Source organism: Loxodonta africana, chromosome 24 (genome assembly GCF_030014295.1).
Source record: "Loxodonta africana isolate mLoxAfr1 chromosome 24, mLoxAfr1.hap2, whole genome shotgun sequence".
In the NCBI taxonomy this organism is placed as follows: Eukaryota; Metazoa; Chordata; class Mammalia; order Proboscidea; family Elephantidae; genus Loxodonta; species Loxodonta africana.
Window position 1 is genome coordinate 56,990,730 of NC_087365.1, and position 23,654 is coordinate 57,014,383.

The window sequence follows — 23,654 nt, forward strand, 5'->3', positions numbered from 1 at the left end:
AGTGTCCACAGCACTGGAGCAACCATGGAGAAGCTGACCAATGAGGTCCTTGCCCTGGTGGAGCTGAGAGTGTAGTTGAAGGAGACACACAGTAATTAAAGGAACAAGGAAATGAAGTAATCACAGATCACTCTGGGTGCTTAGAAGGTAATGGATCATGAGGTGTGATGGAGAGAGCCTGGGGTGACAGGGAGCACCCCTCTAGGGAGGGGACATTTGAACTGAGGTTCCGCAGATAAGCCAGAAAAGACAGGGAGGAGAAGGCAGAGGAAGCACGTGTTCAAAGGCCCTGGGGCAGGAAGATGAGTAAATTCATGGGAGGAAGCTGGAAAGAGGTCAGTGGGTGAAGCCAGAGGTTGCAGAGGGGTTAGGATTGATTCCGAGCACAGAGAGTTTTCAGCAGGAGAGCCCCTAATGAGGATTACATGAAATGCAGATTCCTGGGCCCCACCCAGACCTGCTGGACCAAAATCCACAGGGACCAGGCCTGGGAATCTGCCTGTGCAGACACATGGGTCTTTGGGAATTTGTTGGACAATTAAGACGTCATTATGTAGGAGGGATTGGCAAGAGGGAGAGAGAGGGAGTCAGAGAGACACACAGGGAGGAAATCAGAGACAAAAAGAGACCCAGAGACAGACAGACAGACAGAGACAGGCAGGGAGAGGCAAAAGCTGCCAAGGCTGCTGTGCAGAACCCAGGGTGAGAAGGGGCAGGACACCCGCTGGAAGGAGAGGCTCAGAGACCCCTGGGAAGGAGCTCAGGACAGATGGACTCCAGTGGCCCATGTGGGGGATGGACTCAAGGGTACCTGAAGGTCACTTTGGGGACACACCACTGGGACAGATTTGCAGCATGGCCACCATGCTCTGCAGAGAAACTGCTGAACTTGGGGGCCTGGCGTCCACAGAATTGGGGTGAGGGGTATGGGAGGGTCCCAGAGTCAGAAGCTCCAGCCCTGAAGGGACCTTGGGGACCAGCCTCCGCCCCGGGACTCCTGGGTGAGTTGAGCCTGACCCCTGGCACAGGACCTCTGATCCTGCCACCCCTCTGCCCCACGAATTCTGAGAACTCCGCTTGCAAAGACAGATCAGGGTCGCCACCTGGTGGTCAGAGCCGTCACTGCTGCCTCTTCAGCCCAGGTCTGGGTCCCCAGGGTCCAGGGGGTCTAGGGCTCTGGAGGCTTCGCAGGCCTGTCCTTGCAGGTCACTTTTGTATTTGTAGATGTTTGTAGCTCCCCAATTAATATGTGCACCTTGAAGATGAAACAGAAAGCCCAGTTGAAGCCGAAAGAAAACTAGTCACCTGGAATTCCACACCCACAGAGTCTTTTGATTTCCTTCCAGACTTTTTTTCCACACCCGTACATTTTTTAATTCAAGAAGCAACAGACTCCAGGTAGACTTCTATACCTGCTGGGTTCCTTTCCCACCTATCTGTAGATCATGGAACTCTTACAGTCTGTGTGAGCAGCTGTGAGCCCTCAGGTGTAGCGGGAGGGTGACGGGCTGACCGAGCCATTTAGGCTGCGTTCATAGAAGCAGAGCGGATCCTCCACCCAGTTTTGGGGGTTTTGCTGCCCTTGGGGAAGACTGGAGCTTCCAAGCCCTGGGTGCCGTGATGGAATGAGATTTTCACAAAGCCGCATTTGGAGACAAGCAAAATGGTCCTGGGGACTGACCCCACTCCTCCTGGTGTCTGGGAGGCTCTGGTGAGGCCTCGGTTCCCTTGACTGTGAAATAGGCTCAGTTACCATACAAGGTCCGAGAGGAGTGGAGGGACGAGAACTCCGAGGACCCCGTCTGGCAGCAAATCTGGCTCCACCAGCTATGGGGCTGTGGGTAAACTCCAGAGAAGGCGTCAGGGGATGGTGGAGGGGGCTAAGCTACATGGTGTCGTTAAATTACACTAGATTAGATCAAACGGGTGCTGTCCTTGTGACATCGGCTGTGATGGAAGCCAGAACCACAGTGAGGACGACAGCCATCCCTCCTGTACAGAAGTTTTCTTCCACACCCACGGGCGGGAGTGCACCCACTTGGCACCCACATCGTGCCCTGGGTTTAATCCTAGCAGGGTATTTACTGGCTGTGTGATCTTGGGGAAGTAGCTTACCCTCTCCGTGTCTCAGTTTTCTCACCATGGGAAGTGGGGGAATAAGCCCTTCATTTACGGTGTTGGTGGAAGGATTAAGTGAGCTGCTGTGCGTAGGGGTCCAATAAACGTCAGCTACTGCTGGGGGCTCAGCTCAGGATGGTGCAGGTAAGGTCCTTGGGGCCGCAGGAGCTGAATGGGGACTGGGGGGAGGGGGCGGGTTGCAGGAGGTTTTCCCCACTGAGAAAGGGAAATTTACCCTTGCAGAGCTTGGATTTGCCGCCACCCACCCGTCACCCCCATTCCCCACCCCGACTTTGGGGAGCTGGCATCAGCAAGTGGCACAGCACCTGTAACCTGGGCTTAGGAGGTCGTGCACCCGCCCCCAGAACTGTGGGGGAAAATGTGTGTCTGGCTACTTTTTGGTGAGGGGATGGGAAGTCTCACCGGGCCCCTGCCCCAACCCAGGCTCCTGACCCTCAGGTTTGCAAGCCAGCCAGCGAAAGCAGCGGCCAGGCCGTCAGTGACCGGCAGAGGGCGCTCGGCCCAAGGCTGTGAATGTGCGGGAGCTGCAACTCGGCCGGCGCTGAGCTCACGGGGCTGGGCTGGGCTCCTCCTGGCCCTCTGGCCACTGAGACCTGCCAGAGGATGCGTGTTGGGGCAGTGGAGGGGTGGGGGCCTCCAGCCCCCCCGACCCCAGAGTGAGGCTCTGGGTCACCGTTATGGACCCATCTGTGCCTTCTGTGTGCCCAGCTGGGGGTAAACCTGGGCATCTCAGCCTGGCTGCTCCTTGGGGTCCCTGGGGGGGGGTGCATTTAAAAACAGCCCCGATCGGCCCCACCCCGGAAACTCTCAGGCCCAGGCATCTGCATTTGTTGAACGCTTCAGGGCTGAGAACCCCTATGCGTGGTCACATTTCATCCCCAGGATACACTTGACCAGGAGGTCTGCTATTGTCCCCAGAGTCCCCATTTACAGGGGAGGAGGCCTCAGTACACAGTGGGCACACCTGCCGCTGCCATGAGAAGCCGCATTTTTCTTTAATCTCCATAACATTAATGACAACGTCACCTAGGACATTTGGAGCTGGTTGGTTCTCCACTGTGGGGACTGTCCTGTGCATTGTAGGATGTTTAGCAGTGTGGTGGGCTCAGTAATAGCTCTCCAAAGACAGACTGGTCCTAACCCCGGAACCTATGTTACCTCAGGAAACAAAACAGACTTTGCAGGTGTGATTACGGCTCTTGATATCGGGAAATGATCCTGGGTTATCCAGGTAGGCCAGTGTAATCACAATGGTCCTCAGAAGAGGCAGACAGGTGGGTCAGAGAGAGAAAGAGACTGAGATTGGAAGAGAGATTGGAAGAAGTGGTGCAACTGACTTTGAACATGAGAAAGGGGCCTTGCGCCAAACAACCAGGCGGCTTCTAGAAGCTGGGAAACCCTAGTGGTGGAGTGGTTGAGAGCTATGGTTGCTAACCAAGAGGTCGCAGTTTGAATCCACCAGGCGCTCCTTGGAAATTCTGTGGGGTGGCTCTACTCTGTCCTTAGCATTGCTATCAGTCAGAATCAACTTGATGGCAATGGGTTTGGTTTGGTTGGTTTTCTAGAAGCTGGAAAAGGCAAAGACTCAATTCTGCCCTACAGCTTCCAGAAGGAGCCAGCCCTGCCAACACCCTGATTTAGCCCTGTGAAACCCCTTCTGGACTTCTGACCTCCAGAGCTGTAAGAGAATACATGTGTGCCGTTTTTTAGCTACCATGTATGTGATGATTTCTTGTAGCCACCATGAAAAGCAAATACAAGCAGTGTTCCTGGCCTTTGCAGCCCTGGTGGCACAGTGGTTAAGAGCTCAGCTGCTAACCAAAAGGTCGGCAGTTGGGATCCCCCAGCTGCTCCTAGGAAACCCTGTGGGGCAGTTCACTCAGTCCTGTAGGGCCACTATGAGTCAGAATTGACTTGATGGCAATGGGTTTTGGTTTGCTCATTCTTGGCCCCTACCCACTAGATGCCAGTAGCACACCCTCCAAAAACATCTCCACATGTACCTTGGGGCAGCATCTGGCAAGTGGGGACACTGAACAGGTGGGGACACCGAACTGCAGTCACTCTTTCTTGAGTCCTTTCGTTGGCTGACACACACGTATCACAGCATCTCACTCTCACTAACTTCAAGGGGGGCACTTCAGTTGCCTCCCGGCCCATTCTGCAGATGAGAAGGCTAAGGCACAGAGTGGTTAAGTGGCCTGCTGTGTGTGTTGGCGGGGGCACAAACTGGGAGGGCAGAGCCAAGACTCCTGTCTTTAACCTTGAAGCCTTGGCTCCAGGCTCCTCAGCCAGCACCCTCCCCATGCCCTCCACCAGCAGGGGGCACTGGCTCTGCTGTCCCTGGCTCAGGCCCTCCCTCAGTGGAGCTCCTGGGGGCTCTGCAACCCAGGTAAGGGACAGCTACCCCTCTGGCACCCCAGTTCTTGGGCTTCCTGGAGAAGCTGATGGGGTGCAACTGATGTAGGCAAGGGTCAGAGGGACCTGGGGGTGCAGGGGTGGTGGATGAGCAGGTGAAACAGGGACGCTGACCACTGGGAGCAGGGCGAGGCATCGAGAGCCAGGCCATGGACTCTGTCTTTTTGTGTCTTTTCTATAGAACACCACTTGGGTGGGTTAGGATCCACCTCCAGTATGAACCCATCACTGTTGAGTCGATTTCGACTCATAGAGACCCTATAGGACAGGGTAGAACTGCCTCATAGGGTTTCCAAGGCTGTAATCTTTACAGAAGCAGACTGCCACATCTTCCCATGGAGTGGCTGGTGGATTTGAACCGCTGAACTTTCGGTTAGCAGCCGAGGGCTTAACCACTGTACCACCAAGGCTTCTTGACTCCAGTATGACCGCACATTAACTGATAACACTGTCAAAGACCCTATTTCCAAACAAGGTCACGTTCACAGCTACTGGGGGTTAGCACTTGAGTATACCTTTTTGGAAGGCACAGTTCAATCCACGACAGGGTCCACCAGTTTCTTTCTGAGAAAGGGATGTGGAAGGAGAGCCTGTGGGCTGCTGCACTGGAAAAGGTCCTTATCTGTCCTCTCACTTGAGCAGGGGGATGGCAAAGCTGGGGAAAAAGGCATTTTCCTGAAGAATTCTGAAGACATTGTCTTCCAACTGCCATGTTGACATTGAGCCACCCTGAGATTTTGATTCCAACAATTTTTTTTTTTTTGGTAGGGAACCATTTTCATTTCATCTCCAAAGACTTTTAGAGTCTCCTCATTAGCCTAGTTTTCCGAATCATAACAGATGCCTTGGTGGGGCTTTTGCATTCATTGCACCGAGTGCTAGGAGGACCTTCCCATCTAGAAACTCATGGGCTTCCATTCTGGGAATTCTTTGTGTGTGTGTCATTTGTTTGATAATTCATACCTTCCACTTTTTCCATGGGGTCCCTGAGTGGTGCAAATGGCTAAATGCTCGACTACTAGCTGAGAGTTGGCAGTTCAAAACCCACCCAGAAGTGTCTCAGAAGAAAGGCCTGGCAATCTGCTTCCAAAAGGTCATAGCCCTGAAAACCTTGTGGAAAAGTTGCACTCTGCACACATGGGGTCGCCATGAGCCAGGAACTACTTCATGGCCACTAACAACAACTACAGCTTTTTACATACTTTCTATTTATGAAACATAGGCCTTGCTCAATTGATCTTCTAATTTTCACCTCTCCTCCCCTCCTCCTTACTGCCCGTTAAAAAATAAATCTTCACTATCTGGGAAATTTTTCTTAACTTTTTCTTCCAACTCTGCTATTGCTTTTTTAAAATTTCCAACTTTCATACTTATAATGCCAAGGAACTTGTCCTTGTTCTCCTGAATTTCCTTTTTCTGAGCAAACCATTCATGTTACCTGGGCACGATACCCACTCCTCCCTTGGAGACTGTTAATGACAGAGCTTGTGAAGTTTTCTTCTGTTCACTGCATTTTCTCTATTTCCTCCTTTTCTATGTTTGTTTACCTTTTGTCTGAACTTCTTATTGGAAGCTTTTCTCAGATGTCTGGTGAAAATACTTTTTTTTATGTGCTGTTGTTGTTCGGTGCCATCGATTCAGTTCCGACTCATAGCGCCCCTATGTACAACAGAGCAAAATATGGCCTGGTCCTACACCATCCTCATGATCGTTGTTATGCTTGAGCACATTGTTGCAGCCACTGTGTCAATCCATCTTACTGAGGATTTTCCTCTTTTTTGCTGACCCTCTACTTTACCAAGCATGATGTCCTTCTCCAGGGGGCTCATCCCTGCTGACAACATGTCCAAAGTATGTGAGATGTAGTCTCACCATCCTTGCTTTTAAGGAGCATGCTGGCTGTACTTCCTTCAAGACAGATTTGTTCATTCTTTTGGCAGTCCATAGTATATTCAATATTCTTCTCCAAAACCATAATTCAGAGACATCAATTCTTCTTCCGTCTTCTTTATTCATTGTCCAGCTTTCCCATGCATATGAAGCTATTGAAAACACCATGGCTTGGGTCAGGCACACCTTAGTCTTCAAGGTGACATCTTTGTTTTTTAACACTTTAAAGACATCTTTTGCAGTAGATTTACCCCATGCAATGGGTCCTCTGATTTCTTGACTGCTGCTCCCATGGGTGTAGATTGTGGATCCAAGTAAAAGGAAATCCTTGACAACTTCAATCTTTTCTCCATTTATCATGATGTTGCTTATTGGTCCAGTTGTGAGGATTTTTGTTTTCTTTATGTTGAGCTGTAATCCATACTGAAGGCTGTGGTCTTTGATCTTCATCAGTAAGTGCTTCAAGTCTTCTTCAGTTTCAGCAAACAAAGTCATGTCATTTGCATAATGTCGGTTGTTAACGAGTCTTCCTCCAACTCTGAAGCCCCGTTCTTCTTCATATAGCCCGGCTTCTTGGATTATTTGCTCAGCATACAGATTGAATAAGTATGGTCAAAGGATACAACCCTGACATGTACTTTACCTGACTTTAAACCATGCAGTATCCCCTTTGTTCTGTTCGAATGACTGCCTCTTGATCTAAGTACAGGCTCCTCATGAGCACAATTAAGTGTTCTGGAATTCTCATTCTTTGAAATGTTATCCACGATTTGTTATGATCCACACAGTCGAATGCCTTTGCATAGTCACAGGTAAACATCTTTCTGGTATTCTCTGCTTTCAGCCAGGATCCATCTGACATCAGCAATGATAGCCCTGGTTCTACATCCTCTTGTGAATCCAGCTTGAATTTCTGGTAGTTACCTGTCAATGGATGGTTGCAACCACTTTTGAATGATCTTTGGCAAAATTTTACTTGTGTGTGATATTAGTGATAAAAATACTGTTCAATAATTTCCACATTCTGTTGGATCACCTTTCTTTGGAATTGGCGCAAATATGGATCTCTTCCGGTTGGTTGGCCGGTAGCTACCTTCCAAATTTCTTGGCATAGACGAGTGAGCACTTCAGCACTGCATCCATTTGTTGAAGCACCTCAATTGGTATTCTGTCAATTCCTGGAGTTTTGATTTTCACCAACACCTTCAGTGCAACTTGGACCTCTTCCTTCAGTACCATAGGTTCTTGATTACATGCTACGTCCTGTAATCATTGAATGTCAATCAATTCTTCTTGGTACAGTACTCTGTGTATTCCTTCCATCTTCTTTTGATGTTTCCTGCATCATTTCATATTTACCCTTAGAATCCTTCAGTGTTGCAACTCAAGGCTTGAATTTTTTCTTCAGCTCTTTCAACTTGAGACATGTTCTTCCCTTTTGGTTTTCTATCTCCAGGTCTTTGCACATTTCATTATAATACTTTGCCTTCTCAAGCAGCTCTTTGAAATCTTCTGTTCGGCTCTTTGACTTCATCATTTCTTCCGTCCATTTTAGCTACTCTATGGTTCAAGAGCAAGTTACAAAGTCTCTTCTGACATTCATTTTGGTTTTTTCTCTTTTTTTTTCCCGTCTTTTTAAAGACCTGTTTCTTTCTTCATGTATGACGTCCTTGATGTCACTCCACAACTCGTCTGGTCTTCAGTCATTAGTGTTCAATGTGTCAAATCTATTCTTGAGATGGTCTCTAAATCCAGGTGGGATATACTTGAGGTCGTACTTTGACTCTCACGGACTTGTAATTTTCTTCAACTTCGGCTTGAATTTGCAGATGAGCAATTGATGGTCTGCTCCACAGTCAGGCCCCAGTCTTGTTCTGACTGATGATATTGAACTCTTCCATAGATGTAGTCTATTTGATTCCTGTGTATTCCATCTGGTGAGGTCCATGTGTATAGTCACCGTTTATGTTGGTGAAAAAAGGTATTTGCAATGAAGAAGTTGTTGGTCTTGCAAAACTCTACCATGCGATTTCATCGTTTTTATTACCAAGGCCATATTTTCCAACAACCGATCCTTCTTTGTTTCCAACTTTTGCATTCCAATCACCAGTGATCATCAATGCATCCTGATCGCATGTTTGAGCAATTTCAGACTGCAAAAGTTGGTAAAAATCCTCAATTACTTCATCTTTGGCCTTAGTGGTTGGTGCGTAAATTTGAATAACAGTCGTATTAAATGGTCATTCTTGTAGCCGTATGGATATTATTCTATCACTGACAGCATTGTACTTCAGAATAGATCTTGAAATGTTCTTTTTGATGATGAATGTGTTGCCATTCCTCTTCAATTTGACATTCTTGGCATTGTAGACCATATGATTGTCTTATTCAAAATGGCCAAGACCGGTTCATTTCAGCTCACTAATGCCTAGAATATCAATGTTTATGCATTGCATTTCATTTTTGAAATGCACACGGACAGAGTCTCTCAGAGAGATGGAGAGAAAGAGTCTTGGATCCAGCCATTCCTGAAATTAGTTATCCCTGGATTTTCCATTTACATGAGTAAATATATTCCCTCTGTTTAAGCCACAGTGAGCTAGGTTTCTGTCACTGCAGCCAAGTTGCTCCTGACTTCCTCCTAGATTCTTTTTGCTGCTCTAAGCCTCTGATCTTGGCTGGCTGCTAAGACCCCACAGCTGAGGAGTCCTGCCTGGGCTCATCTGAGAGGAAGAAAACACCTGAGATGAGAAAACAGAACTGTATTTGTAAGCAGGTTGTGGTGGTTTTGGAAAGCCATTTCCAAGTTATCGGGTGAATTTCTCCTCCCCCCACTCAACTCTGGAGGTTGCAAGTTCTGTTTGCACCTGTCCTGGGAGGGGCAGGTGGGTGGGTGAGCTGGTGAGAGTAAGGGCTGGGTGGGGGCAGTGTGTGGTGGTAAAAAAAAATGGGACTTAATTATTTTCTGCTCTTCACGGTAGCTAGTTCATTTCCTTCCTGAAGAGAGCAGCGTTGACCTTCACCTCCAGCCCCACCAACTGGCAGCAATGCCTTGTCAGTGTGTTTATGACAAATTAATTGTGCAGAGGGGGGAATCTCACTGCCAGGTGGATAGTGCTGCTGGGAACGGAGAGGACGCAGGTGGTGGATCAGCCGGCGTTCTGAGAGTCCATTTTTATCTCCTGGCTGATATGGGGCCTGTTAACCACAGACCTTGGGCAAACTCTGAGGTAAGCGAATGGTTTTCAGCTCACCACAGAGGAAAGGCAATCCCAGAAGCAGCAAACCAACCTTAAGTTCAACCCATCCTCATATCTGGTGGCTTGAGTTTGCAGACCAGACATCCCAGGAAGGAATGATCACCACGGTGTTTGAAATAAGTTTGCCCCCATTAAACAAAAGAAACAAAACTGTTGCCATCCAGTTGATTCCAACTCATGGCCATTCCTTGTGTTATAGTGTAGAACTGCTCCATGGGGTTTTCTTGGCTGTAATTTGGGAAAAAGGAGGCCGGGTGGTGCAGTGGTTAAGTGCTTGGCTGCTGACAGAAAGACTGGCTGTTCAAACCCACCAGTCACTTGGGGGGGGGGCGGGGGGGAGATGTGACATCTACTTCCATAAAGATTACAGCCTTAGAAACCCTATTAGGCAGTTCTGCTGTGTCCTATAGGATTGCTATGAGTACAAATTGAATCGATGGCAATGGGCTTGGTATTTAATTTGGAAGAAAGTCTGGCACCTCCTGGAGAGCTTATCAGGGAGCTTGTAGGTGGTTTGAGTCCACCCAAAGTGCCTCAAAAGAAAGGCCTGGCAATCTACTTTTGAAAAACAAGCCATTGAAACCCCTGTGGAACCCAGTTCTACTCTGACACACACGGGGTCACCATGAGTCAGAGTCAACTCACTGGCAACTGGAACCCAGTTTGCGCTAGACTATTAATTTAAAAATTAGTGGTTCGAACCCACTCAGGTTAGACTGGGCACCTGAAGAGACTGCCTGTATGAGGTCAGTCTCAGCTGGGACCTGAAGGCCAAGCAGCAAGAGCTAAGGAAAGGGGGCAGGAGAGGCCAGAGGAACAAGCTGTAGTAGGGGAGCGGAAATCTGACTCGGCTGGTTTCAGCACCAAAGGTCTTCTAACGGACAAGTGCAGGGACAAAAGCACTTCAGGAATGTCTGCATTCAGAAGCTCAGTGTCCCTGCACTCTGCCTTTAAGAGGCACACCATATGTGCTGGCACCTGCTCTGAGACCCTCTCAGTCAAGCTGGGAGCGGATACCTGGGCTTGTTCAACGGCCTTCCCCACTGACCCCTTGCACTGAGTCAGCCTCACGGGCTGGGCCTTCACTGGCCCGCGTCAGAGGGGTCTGCCTGAGGTGTGCGCGTGCGTGTGAGCGTGCCTGCGTTGAGGGTGTCAGGCCTGCCCCACCGTGTACCACCTGGCTGATCTCTGCTTTCCTGTATCCTCCTCCATCCTCTTTTCCATGTCTAAAAGCTATCTCCCATCATGCTCCGTCCCCAAGAGTCCCCCGTCCCCGGCCTGGCCATCGGTTTTCACTGGCAGTATCTCGGTGCCCACGCCTCTTTTGGGGAACTCGGCCTTTGCGAACCGGCGGCCCTGGCGGCCATGTTGAACATGTTGAACAATCCTGCTGATTGGCTAGGAGAGGTCACCTGACCTACAGGCGCCCAATGGCTTCCACGGGGCCTGGCGGAGGGATCTGTCGTCTTGAAGCTCAGCCGAGAGACCGAGGCTGAGTCGAGAAGGTTCTAGAAAGCCCAGATGGTCGCCAAGAGGTTGGATGGCCAGGATGGGTCTTGGGAAGCCAGGTCTTGAGTGAGGAGAGCGGGTGGCCAGGGTCGAAGGAGCCGTGAAGTGGGCCCACGGGGTGTGGGGACGCCAGGTGGACCACCCTCCCTCAGCACACGAGGGGCTCCAAGGTAGTCCTGTTTGTCCGTCCCTTGCCCGAGAAGACACCTGCCAGAGCCACTGCAACCCCAAATCCAGCCCCAAATGCTGATTCAGTGGACGCATCAGGAAGCAGAGGGGACAAAAAGGCGTTTATGGGACTGGGACCACACTGCCCAGAGTTCCAGCACTCGCCTCCTCCGGCTCTCCCACGAGTCCACACCGCTGGCGGCAGCTTGTCCTCATCCCACCTCCCACTAACTTCCCTCCTTGGGGGCTCTGTCGTCTGCAGGTGTGGCGTCCCCGCTTCCAAGAGTCAGGGCTTCCATCTTGGAGTTGAGCGTGGTGATGACGCCAGGGGTGGCCTGGCCGACGTCGCCCTGGAAATCGCTATCAGATCGCGCGGGACCAGCATCTGGGGGAAGGGAAGATGGCGAAGGGACGTTGGAGCCATCAGACCTATGTTAACTGGGGTTGAAGCCGCGTGTCCCCACCCACGGGCTCGCCAGATGGCCCGACCAAGTATCCCCTGCCCTGGACCATCGCAGGCGCTCCTGTTCCCGTCCCCCCCCGCCCCGCCCCCTTTGGCCTGTCACCACAGTGTCTTAATCGCCCCGCCTCACGGGCTCTGTGAGGTGGGGCGGATGGTCTGTCCCCAGCTGCGGCCCCGCTCATCATATCCCTGTTGGCCCCAGGCCGTGATTCTGAGCATGTCAACTTTACTCCCTCCTCATGGCCTTTGACTTACCTCTCTCAGGTGAGTTCCGGTCAGGCCGGCGCCCCTGCTGGTTCCCACGCCCACGCCCGTCAGTCCCTTCAGGCTGACCCCGCTGGTCCCCACACCCACGCTGTCGGTCTCTCACTTCCAGGTGCACCCCACTGGTCCCCACGCCCACACATCAGCCTCTCACCTGCTGTCTCTTGTCTGTGTGTGCTACCTGCCAGATACCCACCCCACGCCCGCTGGGCCATGAGCCTCCTCTGTGCCCCTGCAGCCCCTTCTCCCCCTCCTCAGGCAGGTGGCACTGCCTGGCTGGGCAGCCAGCTGGAGCAGCCCATGGGCCAGGTGCTGAGGCCAGTAAGGAATTCTGCTAGGATTTTCTCCTTTTTGTCCTGCCCTCCCCGGGCTCTAGCTTCCCTTGGCTACCCAGCCACGACTGTGTCTCCCACAGCCCCCACAGCTCAGAGCAGAAGTGCTGGTGGGCTTCATAAGGAGGGGTATTGCTGGCCATCTGGACCCTCTTGTTCCTCTCCTTGCTGTGAGGAGCTTGAGCCCACGGTCAGGGGTGGAGCCCTAGGGATGGCTGAGCACGAGGTAGAAGGAACAGGGATCTGTGAATGATGTCAGTGGCAGCCCCCTCACGTGGACCTGAGAGAGGACTGAGTGTCAAGCAGGCAGGACCACACGTTTGGGGTCTCTGCTGCAGCAGGCTGGCCTGATCCCGGAGAGACAGTCTCATGGGCTGTGGATCCCCTCTCTGGAGGCCTAAAAGGATGATGAGGACTATGACAACAGTCACAATAGCTCCCACTGCTTGAACGTACCAGGCATGGGGCTGAGCACTGGGGTGCTTATCCGCCCCCCCGCAACTGTAGGAGGTACAGGCTGTTGTCATCCTCACTTTACAGATGAGGGCTTGGAGGCTCAGAGAGCTAAGTGACTCGGGGTGGGTCCCTTGGCTAGAAAGATTTGGCCACAGACAGTCTGACTCCAGAGCTCCTGCTGTCTACCGTCACCCCATGCTGTTACCCAGACTCCAGGAAAGAGGAGTCTAGTGAATGAGTGTTGAATGAATGAATGAGAGCGAGAGAGAACATGCAGGGGTCCACTGTGGCCCTGGGCTTACCTTCATTCTCCCTCAGCTCCCCAAGGTCCTTCTTGTTTCCTTCCAGACCAGCTGACCCGTCAGTCATTTTTGTTACTTTTGCTGACAGTGGTGTCCTCGCACGCTTCATGTGGACTTTCTGGGGCTCGTTCCCCTCTGACTGAGGTCCTGGTTTGGGCATCTGCTGTTTAAATGAGGCCTCTGCGCTAGGGGTGACAGAAACTGTGGATCGGCCAAAGAGACAGATGCCAGGGCAGGGGTGAGCTGGGCAGTGACCCTGGAGTCCGACCCTCACCTGGCTCACGAGCCCTCGTGGTGGACCCTCCCCTTGAACATCCTCCCTGCAGCCCATGCTGTACTTGGCCCACAACCCAGGGAGTCACTGCCCCATTGCCCAGCCCCTGCCCATACCATTGCTCTCCTGGGATGCCCCCTCTCTGCCCCTGGTAGGCCAGCCTTGGCCTCACCTTGCCCTACCCCTCAGACTGGTGTCCCTCCCCCTCCCAGCAACTGCCCTCCTGAGGGTCACCACCACCCTGCCAGCTCCACCTCTGATGGTGTCTCCCCACCTCTGGAGGCTTCTCCTGGCATGCCTGGCTTTCCTTCTCCTCCTGGGTGTTCCCCTGCAGGCCTCTTTGCTGTTTCTCTCCCTCAGCCCATGTCTGGATTCCCAGGGCAGCAGAGGACTGAGACCCCGTGGTCACTGAGTGGCCACAGTGCTTAGAGGGCACCAGGTCCCTTTATTGGCTCCTGTCCTCTCTGCTCCTTGGAAGCATTCTTCCCAACTGCAGCTGCCTCCCCACCCCTGCTTCTCCAGGGAGACCAGGCCCATTTTACAGATGAGGAAACTGAGGTCCTGAGGTGGGTCACGGAGGTTGGGAACCCAGAGTGCAGGCTCCAGAAGCCCTGCCTGTTGTACTCTGTGGTATGGTCTCCTGGTGGAAGGACAGGAATTTCCCATCATGTCTCTCCCCCTACCAGAGACTCTGGTTCAAGACCCTTCAGGGGAGGGGGATTGGGGTGTGGGTGAGGCCGGTTACCTGGGGGGCTTCTTGTGGGGGTATAGGCAGGGCTTTCGTCCAGGGTGCCGTGGAGGCTCATCTTGTTGTGGTGTCCTAGCTGCACCTGTTTGCAGTGCAGCATATAGATGTCCCGCGATCCCCAGGCACTGGCCGGGGCCTCCTGCATTGAGGGATCACCTGGCGCCGTTGGAGGTGGTTGGGGAGGTGCCGTGGAGCCTGGCAGGGAGGCAGCAGCATAGTCTTCCTGGAGGGAACTCCAGATGTCCCTGCTCCCCACACACAAAGTCCTGCCAGATGGGAGAGGCTGGGCTCTGAATTCTCCCTAGACCCCATCAGACTGGGAGCCACCAAACAGAGCTTGGAACTGGCTCGTTTAGGTTTGAACCCTTGCTGAGAATTTGCTTTTCTGACAGGTTCCCAGGAAGTTGTACGAAAGAATCACCTGGAGATCTTGTTTAAAATGTAGATTCCGATTCAGTATGTCTGGGGTAGACATGCAAGCTCTCAGCTGGGAACTTGTTAGAAATGCAATTTCTCAGCAGCAGTTCCAACCTGAATGAACCCGTTCAAGGGCTGCAAAGTCAGACTCCAGTCTGGAGGGGACGGGGCAGAGCTGAACAGTTAGGGGATGAGTGTCACTGGAGCACTGGCAAGCCCTAAAGGTGGGGGCCTAGTTCTGCTGCAGTGTTTAGTCTCCTGACCTCATCGAGGGGAAAGTCTCCTTCTGCGGTGAGCTAGGTGTCGTTAACGCCTCCAGACGAGTGCTCAGAGCCGCTGAGAGGCAGAGCTATGACCTTGTTTTGTTTTCCTGGCATGGGCTTCATGGTTTTCAATTTAAGGTAATGATATGAAATTTTAATTTAAGATATATTTGAGTAAAATAAGATGAAGCATTTAAAAACATTACTCAATAATCAGACATGGGCGTGGTCAAAATCAGGAACGTGGTACACAAAGGACCAACATTTGGAAAACATTGACCGAGATTCTAGAACAAAGTCTTTCAGAGTTGGGGAAACCGAGGCCCAGTGTGGGGAAGGGCTCCTCTGACCCTCATCGCAAGGCTGGACAGATGGATGGCCCTGTGCCCTCCAGCCACAGTGCCTGGTACAGAGGAGGCACTCAATCTCCAGGACTGTGTTTCATCAAAACGAGGATGCTACTTCAGGTGAGATGCATCCCTATTTACAAGATGTTAAAACGTGAAAAACAAAATGTGTGTCTCAGAACAAATAAAATACGGTAGTCTGTGACATTCGGCTGGGAGAACGAATTGAGTTCCATTTGTCATGGGAAAAATATAAGGTCCCATTGAAAATGAGGCAAAAGGTATTGGAGTGGAGAGAAAGCTGGAGAGGTTTGATCTAAGTACAAAGAAGGACTTGCCCTTCCTCTGGATGACAAGTCCAGGACCAAGCCATGAAAGTGGTCCTTGGAAATCTGAAAGCCACCCTTTCTCTTTGGAGAGTTAAACCTACACCACAGCCCATTACCCCTCAGGGGGTGAAGGTGCCCTTCCAGGTCCCCTCTCCTGAGTGTAGAGGGCTTACCTCTCTCCTCAGAGGCTGTGGGTTCCTGCATGATGTTAGTGTGTCCGATCTGGATGCCCTTAGAGTTATTAATGGAAATGTGGCAGCTGGATCCGGTCTGGACGATCATGTTGACTGTACTTTGCTGGTAAATATTTTCAAAGGACTGATTTTTCCTTCCAGAATCTTCTGCAAAACAGTATTTCACTCAGCCCCTGAGGTCACCTTTTAGCTAAATAACAGACTGTTTCACAAAATAAAGGTTATCACCCGTGAGTCCTGTGTCCCTTTAAGAAAAATCATCTATACGAGACCAAACGGTCAACAATTAAACAAAGATGAGAATGTAAGGGGGCAGGGTGACTAGATGAATGGAAACGGAACAACCAGAATGGAAACATGGGGACTGGTCACGCATCGTGAAGAACATAACCAATGTCACTGAACAATTTGTCTAGAAACTGTTGAATGAGAACTTAACTGCTGTGTAAACTGTCACCAAAAACACAAAATCAGAATTAATGATATTTCATGCTATCCATTTGCTTTTTTTTTAGGGAACAGAGGTTACAAATACTAGTTGGCAGCACCCCCATCTCCTGGGGAGCTTGTTAAAACACAGATTCCCAGGCCCCCACTCTGGGGTTCTGAGTCAGTCGGTCTAAGGTAGACCAGAAACCAGCGTGGTTCACAAATGCAGCCGCTTATCAGCACTGTTTGGGAATTGCCAAGACAAGCCACCCTTTCTCTGTGCCCTGCCACCCCCATGGCCAGGCCACCCATCATACTGCTGGCCGGGAGAACTGCAGGAGCCTCAAGCCACTGCCCCCATCCACCGTCCCTGCCACCCAGGCATGCACAGCCCTGACCACTGAGCTCCAAGGCCCCTTCTCCCTTCAGCAGTGGCTGCAAGATAGCTGTCTGGGGGCCATGTCTGGCCACTGATATATTTAGTTTGCACGGCATTTTTAAAGGTTCAAGTTCATCACCAATGTTTAAAATCTGACTGCCGTTCCTTCCTTGAAACAGTCTTAGGATGCTGAGACCCCTTGGGGATCCATGAATGGGAGGGGTCAGCCCCACATGGGCAGGGGGCACCTGCTGGGCTTTGCCAACTCCGTAGGGCTGTAATGGGATCTTCCTGGGACCCTTCCTCTACAAATCAGTATTTAAAAGTACGTTATAACGGTATTACTGCAAAGATGAATATAATCCAGGCTGGATACATTATTAAAAAAATTAGATAGGCATTATTACTATAACATTAATTTTTATATTCTGGTTTTAAAGGAAATTAAAATATTTTTGTGGACTTCTAAAAGTACTGTGTCTGAGAGAAGTGGGCTGTGGGACTCTGCCCTCTGAGTCCCTGAGCCCAGCCTTGCCTTCTGTTCCGGCAACTTAAAACCCCACGTTGGGCAAAGCACTCTATGAGACCTGCCACCAAACTCACACTGACCTCCTGCACCCCAGGTGATGAAGTTGGGAATGGGCCCTCCCCTCCCCACCTCTCTGCTTCTACAACTGTAGGCTTCAGGCCACGCCTCCAGGAAGCCCTCCCTGGTTGCTGCCCCCAGCACGCCTGCCCTCCTGGAACCTGCTGGAACTGCTGGGGCATGTCTAACAAGACAGAGTAGACAGCAAAGACCCTGGAGGGTAGTGGTTTCCTCCACAGCTCAGATCCCCTGCCCTGGTCCAAGTGCAGGCAGCAGGTGAGGGCTCACCTGGTCGATAAATCGCCCATGTCTTTGAGTTCTGGTCAAGACTTAGGAGGTGCTTACTCCTCATTGCATACAAGTCTGGGTTGACATCTTTCGCAGTCTTCATTCCCAGGGCCTGGGCGATGTTCAGGGCGCCCCGGGGCCCATCCGCTGCCAGCAGTCTGTAAATTGCTTCCTCTGGAAGGCAGCAGGCCGGTGGTTAGGAGGGCCCCCGGGGTCTGGGTCAGCTCCAGCACCCACTGGCTCTGTAACCTTGAGCGAGTGATCTGCCCCTCTGTGACCAGTCTCCCCAACTGTAAAATGGGCATCATAACTGCACCATAGAGGTGGTTCTGAAAATCCATGTGTGATGGACACAAAGTGCTTTGCACAGTGCCTAGCACATGGCAGGTGCACAAGTGATGTTAACTGTTGATCCAGGAGTCGTCCCTGGGTGGCGCAAATGGATAACGCACTCAGCCGCTAACTGAAAGGTTGGAGGTTCGAGTCCACCCAGAGGTGCCTCGGAAGGAAGGCCTGGCGATCTACTTTCAAAAAATTAGCACTGAAAACTCTGTGGAGCACAGTTCTACCCTGACATACATGGAGTTGCCAGGAATTGGGGTCGATCAAAGAAATAACTATTGATCAAAGACATAATTCCTTGGCCATTTAAATTCTTCATTGTGAAGTCTGAGCCTGGCCTCTGAACGCTGTGAGGACCTAGTGGCCGTGGGACATGGCCCTGATCCATCCTAACATCTCAAGTGACCCGGAGGGCTTGGGGGAAACAGGCCAGGTGCTGAGAGGAAAAGAAGATGCTTACCCCGCTCACTGAGTGGGGACCCCAGGCTCCGGGGAATGTTGGCTGCGGTTTGCAGGGGTTTCTGGGCTGGAGAAAGAAAGATGGGTCAGGCGGCTCAGCTTCCTTTTCTGTAGATGAGGGAGTTTTTTCCTAGGGAAGAGTTATTTTCTGTGAAGTAGAACAGAACAGAAGAATAGTTCCCTCCCAGGGTTGCAGAGAGAATCAAGTCAAATGACCACGAACCCCTGGGCAGAGCCTCCTGCATTGTAAGCACTCGATAACATCAGCTCTTTTTGCTTTTGGCCCTCAAACTAGAAAAAAAGGTGGGGTGGGGGTCTAGAGTGATATCGGAGGCCTGGGGGTGCAGTGGTTAAGAGCTCAGCTCCTAATCAAAAGGTTAGCAGTTTGAATCCACCAGGCACTCCTTCGAAACCCTGTGGGGCACTTCTCCTCCGTCCTATGGGTCACTGTGAGTTGGAATGGACTCAGTGGCAACGGGTTTGTTTTTTTTTTTTTTAGAGTGATAGTAAGAAGCCCTGGAGGTGTAGTGGTTAAGTGCTCGGCTGCTAACTGAAAGGTGGGCTGTTCGAACGACCAGCCACTCCACACGAGAAAGATGTGGCAGTCTGTTTCCGTAAAAGATTGCAGCCTTGGACACCCTGTGGTCTCTATGAGTAGGTCACTATGAATAGGAATAGACTCGACGGCAGTGGGTTTTTAGGGTATTACTTTGTTCTATTACTGTTAGCTTTATTACTATCATTATTATATTCCATAGGAGTCCCTGGGTGGTGTGAATTGAATGGTTAAGTGCTCAACTACTAGCCAAAAGTTTGGCTCTTTGGACCCACCCAGAAGCACCCCGGAAGAAAGGCCTGACAATCTGCTTCCAAAAGGTCACAGCCTTGAAAACCCCATGGAGCAGTTCTACTCTGCACACATGAGGTCGCCATGAGTCAGAATCACCTCAACGGCAACACAATTTTCTGTCACTATTATCAACGTTTTGCCAGCACTGGGCTGCGCACTGTGTGTAACCCTCTCGGCAACCCTGTGAAGCAGCCTTGGCCAGGAAATGAAATCAAGGCTCAGCGAGGGAACAATGGGAGTGTGGCAGAGCCCAGCGTGAAGCCAGGTCTGTGGGCCGGAATCTGGGCTTTTCTGTTGCCTGATGGCTTGTGCTGAGTCCTACCCGCCTCCTCCGATGGCCGGTTACCACGGCTGGGCCCTGCCTCGGCCAGCTCTGAGGGAATCACGGCTCCAGTTCCATCCCCAGGCAAGCACCAGGTGGCGGGGCCTGTGAGGGTGACTGTCGACACAGCCTTCATTCGGTAGAGGACTTGGTTGAGCTCCTTCTTGGACACTTGGCATTTCCTCACCAGCTGGACAGTCTTCACGGGGGAGGCAGCCTCCCGCAGCACCTGCAGAATTTTTTGCTCCAGGTCGCCTAGGCGAGAAGGAAGAGGGGCAGAGATGATGTGAGTGCCCCCACCACCGAGCCCCTTCAAACAGGGCCCAGGGAGAGGCCGGGGGCAGAGGCCTGGCAGGCACCCAGCATAGCAGCAGGGACAGCCCCTTCTGCTCAGTGAGAGACACCTACCATAAAAACCAAACCCATTGCTGTTGAGTCGATTCCGACTCATAGCCACCCTCTAGGACAGAGTAGAACTGCCCCATAGAGTTTCCAAGGAGCCCCTGGTGGATTCAAACTGCTGACATTTTGGTTAGCAGCCATAGCTCTTAACCACTACACCACCAGGGTTTCTGAGAGATGCACAGGGCAGACCAGAGACAGCTGTGACTGACAGCTGAGTGGCTGGAGGAGGCATCCAGAGGAGAGGCAGGGCCTTGATGGGGGAGGAATGGGCTGTAAAGCAGGAGGGGGAGAGTGAAGGAAAGTCAGTTCCTGAGGACGTGGCATCTGTGTTCTCTGGTCCCCATCACTGTCCTCCCTGCAGAAGGAAGCCGCCCCTCCTTGGAGCCTTATGAAGTAGGAAGTAGCCCTACGGTTAACCTCCATCTCAGCCAGAATCCTGATAGACATTCAGAAATAAATCTTTCCCCTGAGGCCCAGGAGACCCTACTCCTGGGTCTCTCTCAGATCTCAGCAGCCTGAGCATGAATCTGGATCCTTCCGCACCTACAAGGTCCTGGTCTCCACCTCCCTGACTTCCCTCCAGGTGTCAGCCCCACTTGCCCCTGGGTCTTTCTACATGTTCCTCGGCCAGGGACACTCAGCCCTCTCTTCCCTGTCCAACGACTGGACCTCCAGCTCTCGCTGACACTGTCTTCTTGGGAAGCTCAGCACAGGTGGGTGCTCTTTGTGTGTGGATCCCCTGAGAATGTCCCCAAGGATCCCCTACTGTAATCCCCTGAGGCATCTGGCCTGTTTCCTGTGGCACCTCCATCTTAGCACAGTGCTGGACACATAGTAGGTGCTCACGAAATGGCAGTGAGCAGGTGAGTGAGTGAGTGAACGAGTGGGTGAGTGGGTGGGTGAGTGAGTGAGTGAGTGGGTGGGTGGGTGGGTCAGTCAGTGTGTGAGTGAGTGGTTGGTGAGTAAGTGGGTGACTGAGTGGGTGTGTCTCTACCAGGACAGTTGTCCTGGTTGGTGAGTGAGTGGATGAGTCAGTGGGTGAGTGGGTGGGTGAGTGGGTGGGTGAGTGAGTGGGTGAGTGAGTGAGTGGGTGGGTGAGTGAGTGGGTGAGTAAGTGGGTAAGTGGGTGACTAAGTGAGTAGGTGTGTCTCTACCAGGACAGTTGTTCTGGTCGGTGAGTGAGTGGATGAGTCAGTGGGTGAGTGGGTGAGTGAGTGAGTGAGTGGGTGGGTGAGTGAGTGAGTGGGTGGGCGAGTGAGTGGGTGAGTAAGTGGGTAAGTGGGTGACTAAGTGAGTAGGTGTGTCTCTACCAGGACAGTTGTTCTGGTTGGTGAGTGAGTGGATGAGTCAGTGGGTGAGTGGGTGGGTGAGTGGGTGGGTGAGTGAGTGGGTGAGTGAGTGGTTGGTGAGTAAGTGGGTGACTGAGTGGGTGTGTCTCTACCAGGACAGTTGTCCTGGTTGGTGAGTGAGTGGATGAGTCAGTGGGTGAGTGGGTGGGTGAGTGAGTGGGTGAGTGAGTGAGTGGGTGGGCGAGTGAGTGGGTGAGTAAGTGGGTAAGTGGGTGACTAAGTGAATAGGTGTGTCTCTACCAGGACAGTTGTTCTGGTCAGTGAGTGAGTGGATGAGTCAGTGGGTGAGTGGGTGAGTGAGTGAGTGAGTGGGTGGGTGGGTGAGTGAGTGAGTGGGTGGGTGAGTAAGTGGGTAAGTGGGTGATTGAGTGGGTGTGTCTCTACCAGGACAGTTGTCTGCCCAGCTGACCCAGGGCAGGGTGTGGGTGACTCACCATGGACCAGCTGACAAGGCCTCAGTTCTCCTGCCCTGACTTTAAGGAGCCCTAGGCAGCCCACCCCATCACCCCTGCTCCTCCCCAGGGGAGGATCTCAAACGTCAAAACTGGCTGCTCTGCAGAAAGCCAGACCCAGAGGATTAAGTTGGGTAGAGGTGGTACAGGCACGCCCTGGAGCCACCAGCTGGGGAGAGCCCACAGTGGGTGGAGGCCTTCCTGTCATCAGGAAGTACCTCACCCCCAAAATCCCCAAGGGAGGCTCACAGTAGGCCCTTTCTGGGGCAGTGGCCCACCCCTTTCGATCTAGGTTTTTCTTTCCTAATGGGACGCTCCTTTAGGTGTCTTGGCTCCCTCGGGCAGGGCTCAGTGGGGGAGGGGATAAATGGAGCTCCCCTTGTGATCAGGGAAAGAGCAAGTACAGACCTGGGAGTGCTGCCCCTTCATGCAAAGTGACACCCCCAGTGGGAAGTGACACCTCTCCAGCTGGCTGCACACCTGCTCTTTGGCTGGTTTGGAGGAGTTTTGGTTCTCGCAACGCCTGCTCAGGAGGTTGGCTCGACTTCACCTCTCCCTCTGTCTCCTCCTAACTTCCCCGACACCAAAGGAGAGGTGGACCCTGAGAGTCAGTGAAACCGGAGCCCTAGGGCTGGCTGGCTCAGGCTCCTGTGTGCCCACCTGATATGCCTGAAAACGGATGTTGTAAAAGGGACCGAGTGTAAGCGACCAGTTGTAATGGAACGGAAATCAGCCAGAGGAGAAAAAAAGTGAGAAAAGCCTTTACCAAGTGCCCTTGCCTGCACCTGCAGGGGCCCCACACTCTGCCGGCCCCCTCCCCAGCACACCCTCTTCTCCTCCTTCAGACCCTGTAATGGGTGCTTTCCCAGGGTTCAGCCACTTATTAGCTGTGTAACCACTCAGTGCCTCAGTTTTCCCCATCTGTGAAATGGGAATAATAACAGTGCCTACTTCAGTGAAGCGGTTCCACTCTGTCCTATCGGGTCGCTATGAGTTGGAATTGACTCCACGGCAGTGGGTACTTCAATGATTGTCGTAAGGATTCAACGAGACAAGAACTTGAAGCACCTCCAGGCACAGACCACGGGGCTTAGTGAGTGCCTGAGCCCAGGATTCAGGCACCATTAGCCTTCGCGGTTCTTCCAGGAGGAAAATGTTATCTGAGGCAAGAAGGAAACGGGGGAGGGGGGGACACACTCACATACACATCTTATCAAAGCAACGCCCTTGCCTCTCAAAATGAGTATAAAGAACAGTTTCCAAGCCCAGCTCCCACACTCGCCAGCTGTGCTAGCCCCAAGAGAGTCCCTTTGGCTGTGTCATCTGTAAAGTGCCGCTGCAGGCTGTGTTGCCAAGATGCAGGCAGGTGTGCTGTGAGGTGTCTAGCACATAGTCAGCTCTCTAAACAGACTCTCCTTCTTCCTATTACAGGTGTTGTTTAGGATACTGTTGTCATCACCGCTGTCATCTGGGCCAAGGAAAGGAGCCAGAAAGAGAAGCTCATATCCCACCCTGACCCCCAGGCTTCTTTGGAAGGAAGAAGTAACTACCTTTTTCGCCTGGGTCAGCAGGGGTCTCGGCCATACTGAACGGTGGCCCCGGGCTCTTGGTCTGGTGAGTCCTTTCGTGGGTGAGTCCGGTGCTTCCTGTGGTTCTTCACTCATAAGAGAAGTCAATTCTAGCTGGCGGATGTCAGCTGCTCACATCTCGGAAACAGGCCTAGCCTGTCTGGTTTCCTGCCAGCCAGACCTGATGAATTTTCTACAGAAACAGAAAGTGAAGCTTCTCCTTGTGGATTTCGAAAGAAACGAAATTGAAACCGAAGATTGATAGGCGGGACGGGGTGGGGAGGATGGGCTTGGCATGACCACAACAGCCCAGGGAGCTCCCGCACCGTGCCCAACCCCAAAGCACAGAGGAGACGTTCGTGTGCCTATCAAAGTGACAGCTCTTTTCAGTGAGCACCTACTGGGCACTCCCAGCCTTGTGTGCCCCTCTACCTGGGCCGGTATTGTCTTCT

At 52.0% G+C, this 23,654-nt stretch overlaps 1 protein-coding gene across 5 annotated transcripts; it reads right to left on the reverse strand.

Moving 5' to 3' along the window:
* Nucleotides 1-3,075: 3,075 nt before the first annotated feature.
* ZBP1 (Z-DNA binding protein 1) lies at nucleotides 3,076-23,405 on the reverse strand. 5 transcript variants are annotated; one of them, XM_064276260.1, is made up of 9 exons: nucleotides 23,185-23,403; nucleotides 22,586-22,794; nucleotides 19,429-19,683; nucleotides 18,258-18,323; nucleotides 17,456-17,629; nucleotides 15,753-15,920; nucleotides 14,221-14,418; nucleotides 13,202-13,402; nucleotides 3,076-11,769 (listed from the first exon to the last, which is right to left on the reverse strand). In XM_064276260.1, the coding sequence occupies exons 3-9, from the start codon at nucleotides 19,562-19,564 to the stop codon at nucleotides 11,612-11,614; spliced, it is 1,101 nt and encodes a 366-aa protein (XP_064132330.1). In that variant the 5' UTR covers nucleotides 19,565-19,683; nucleotides 22,586-22,794; nucleotides 23,185-23,403; the 3' UTR covers nucleotides 3,076-11,611. The 5 variants fall into 5 exon arrangements, with proteins under 5 accessions (XP_064132330.1, XP_064132327.1, XP_064132328.1 ...); XM_064276257.1 differs by lacking the exon at nucleotides 22,586-22,794 and having other exon boundaries at nucleotides 15,753-15,917; XM_064276258.1 differs by lacking the exon at nucleotides 22,586-22,794 and having other exon boundaries at nucleotides 13,202-13,381.
* Nucleotides 23,406-23,654: the final 249 nt, after the last annotated feature.

Bases quoted from the DNA above. Each gene is read 5' to 3' on its own strand.
- ZBP1 (XM_023538762.2), bottom strand. From the start codon at position 23,218: ATGGCCGAGACCCCTGCTGACCCAGGCGAAAAAG. The intron at 19,684-23,184 runs GTAGTTACTTCT...CTTCTCGCCTAG, and splicing joins TGCTGACCCAGGCGAAAAAG to GCGACCTGGAGCAAAAAATT. The intron at 13,403-14,220 runs GTAACCGGCCTC...GCCGATCCACAG, and splicing joins CCCCACAAGAAGCCCCCCAG to TTTCTGTCACCCCTAGCGCA.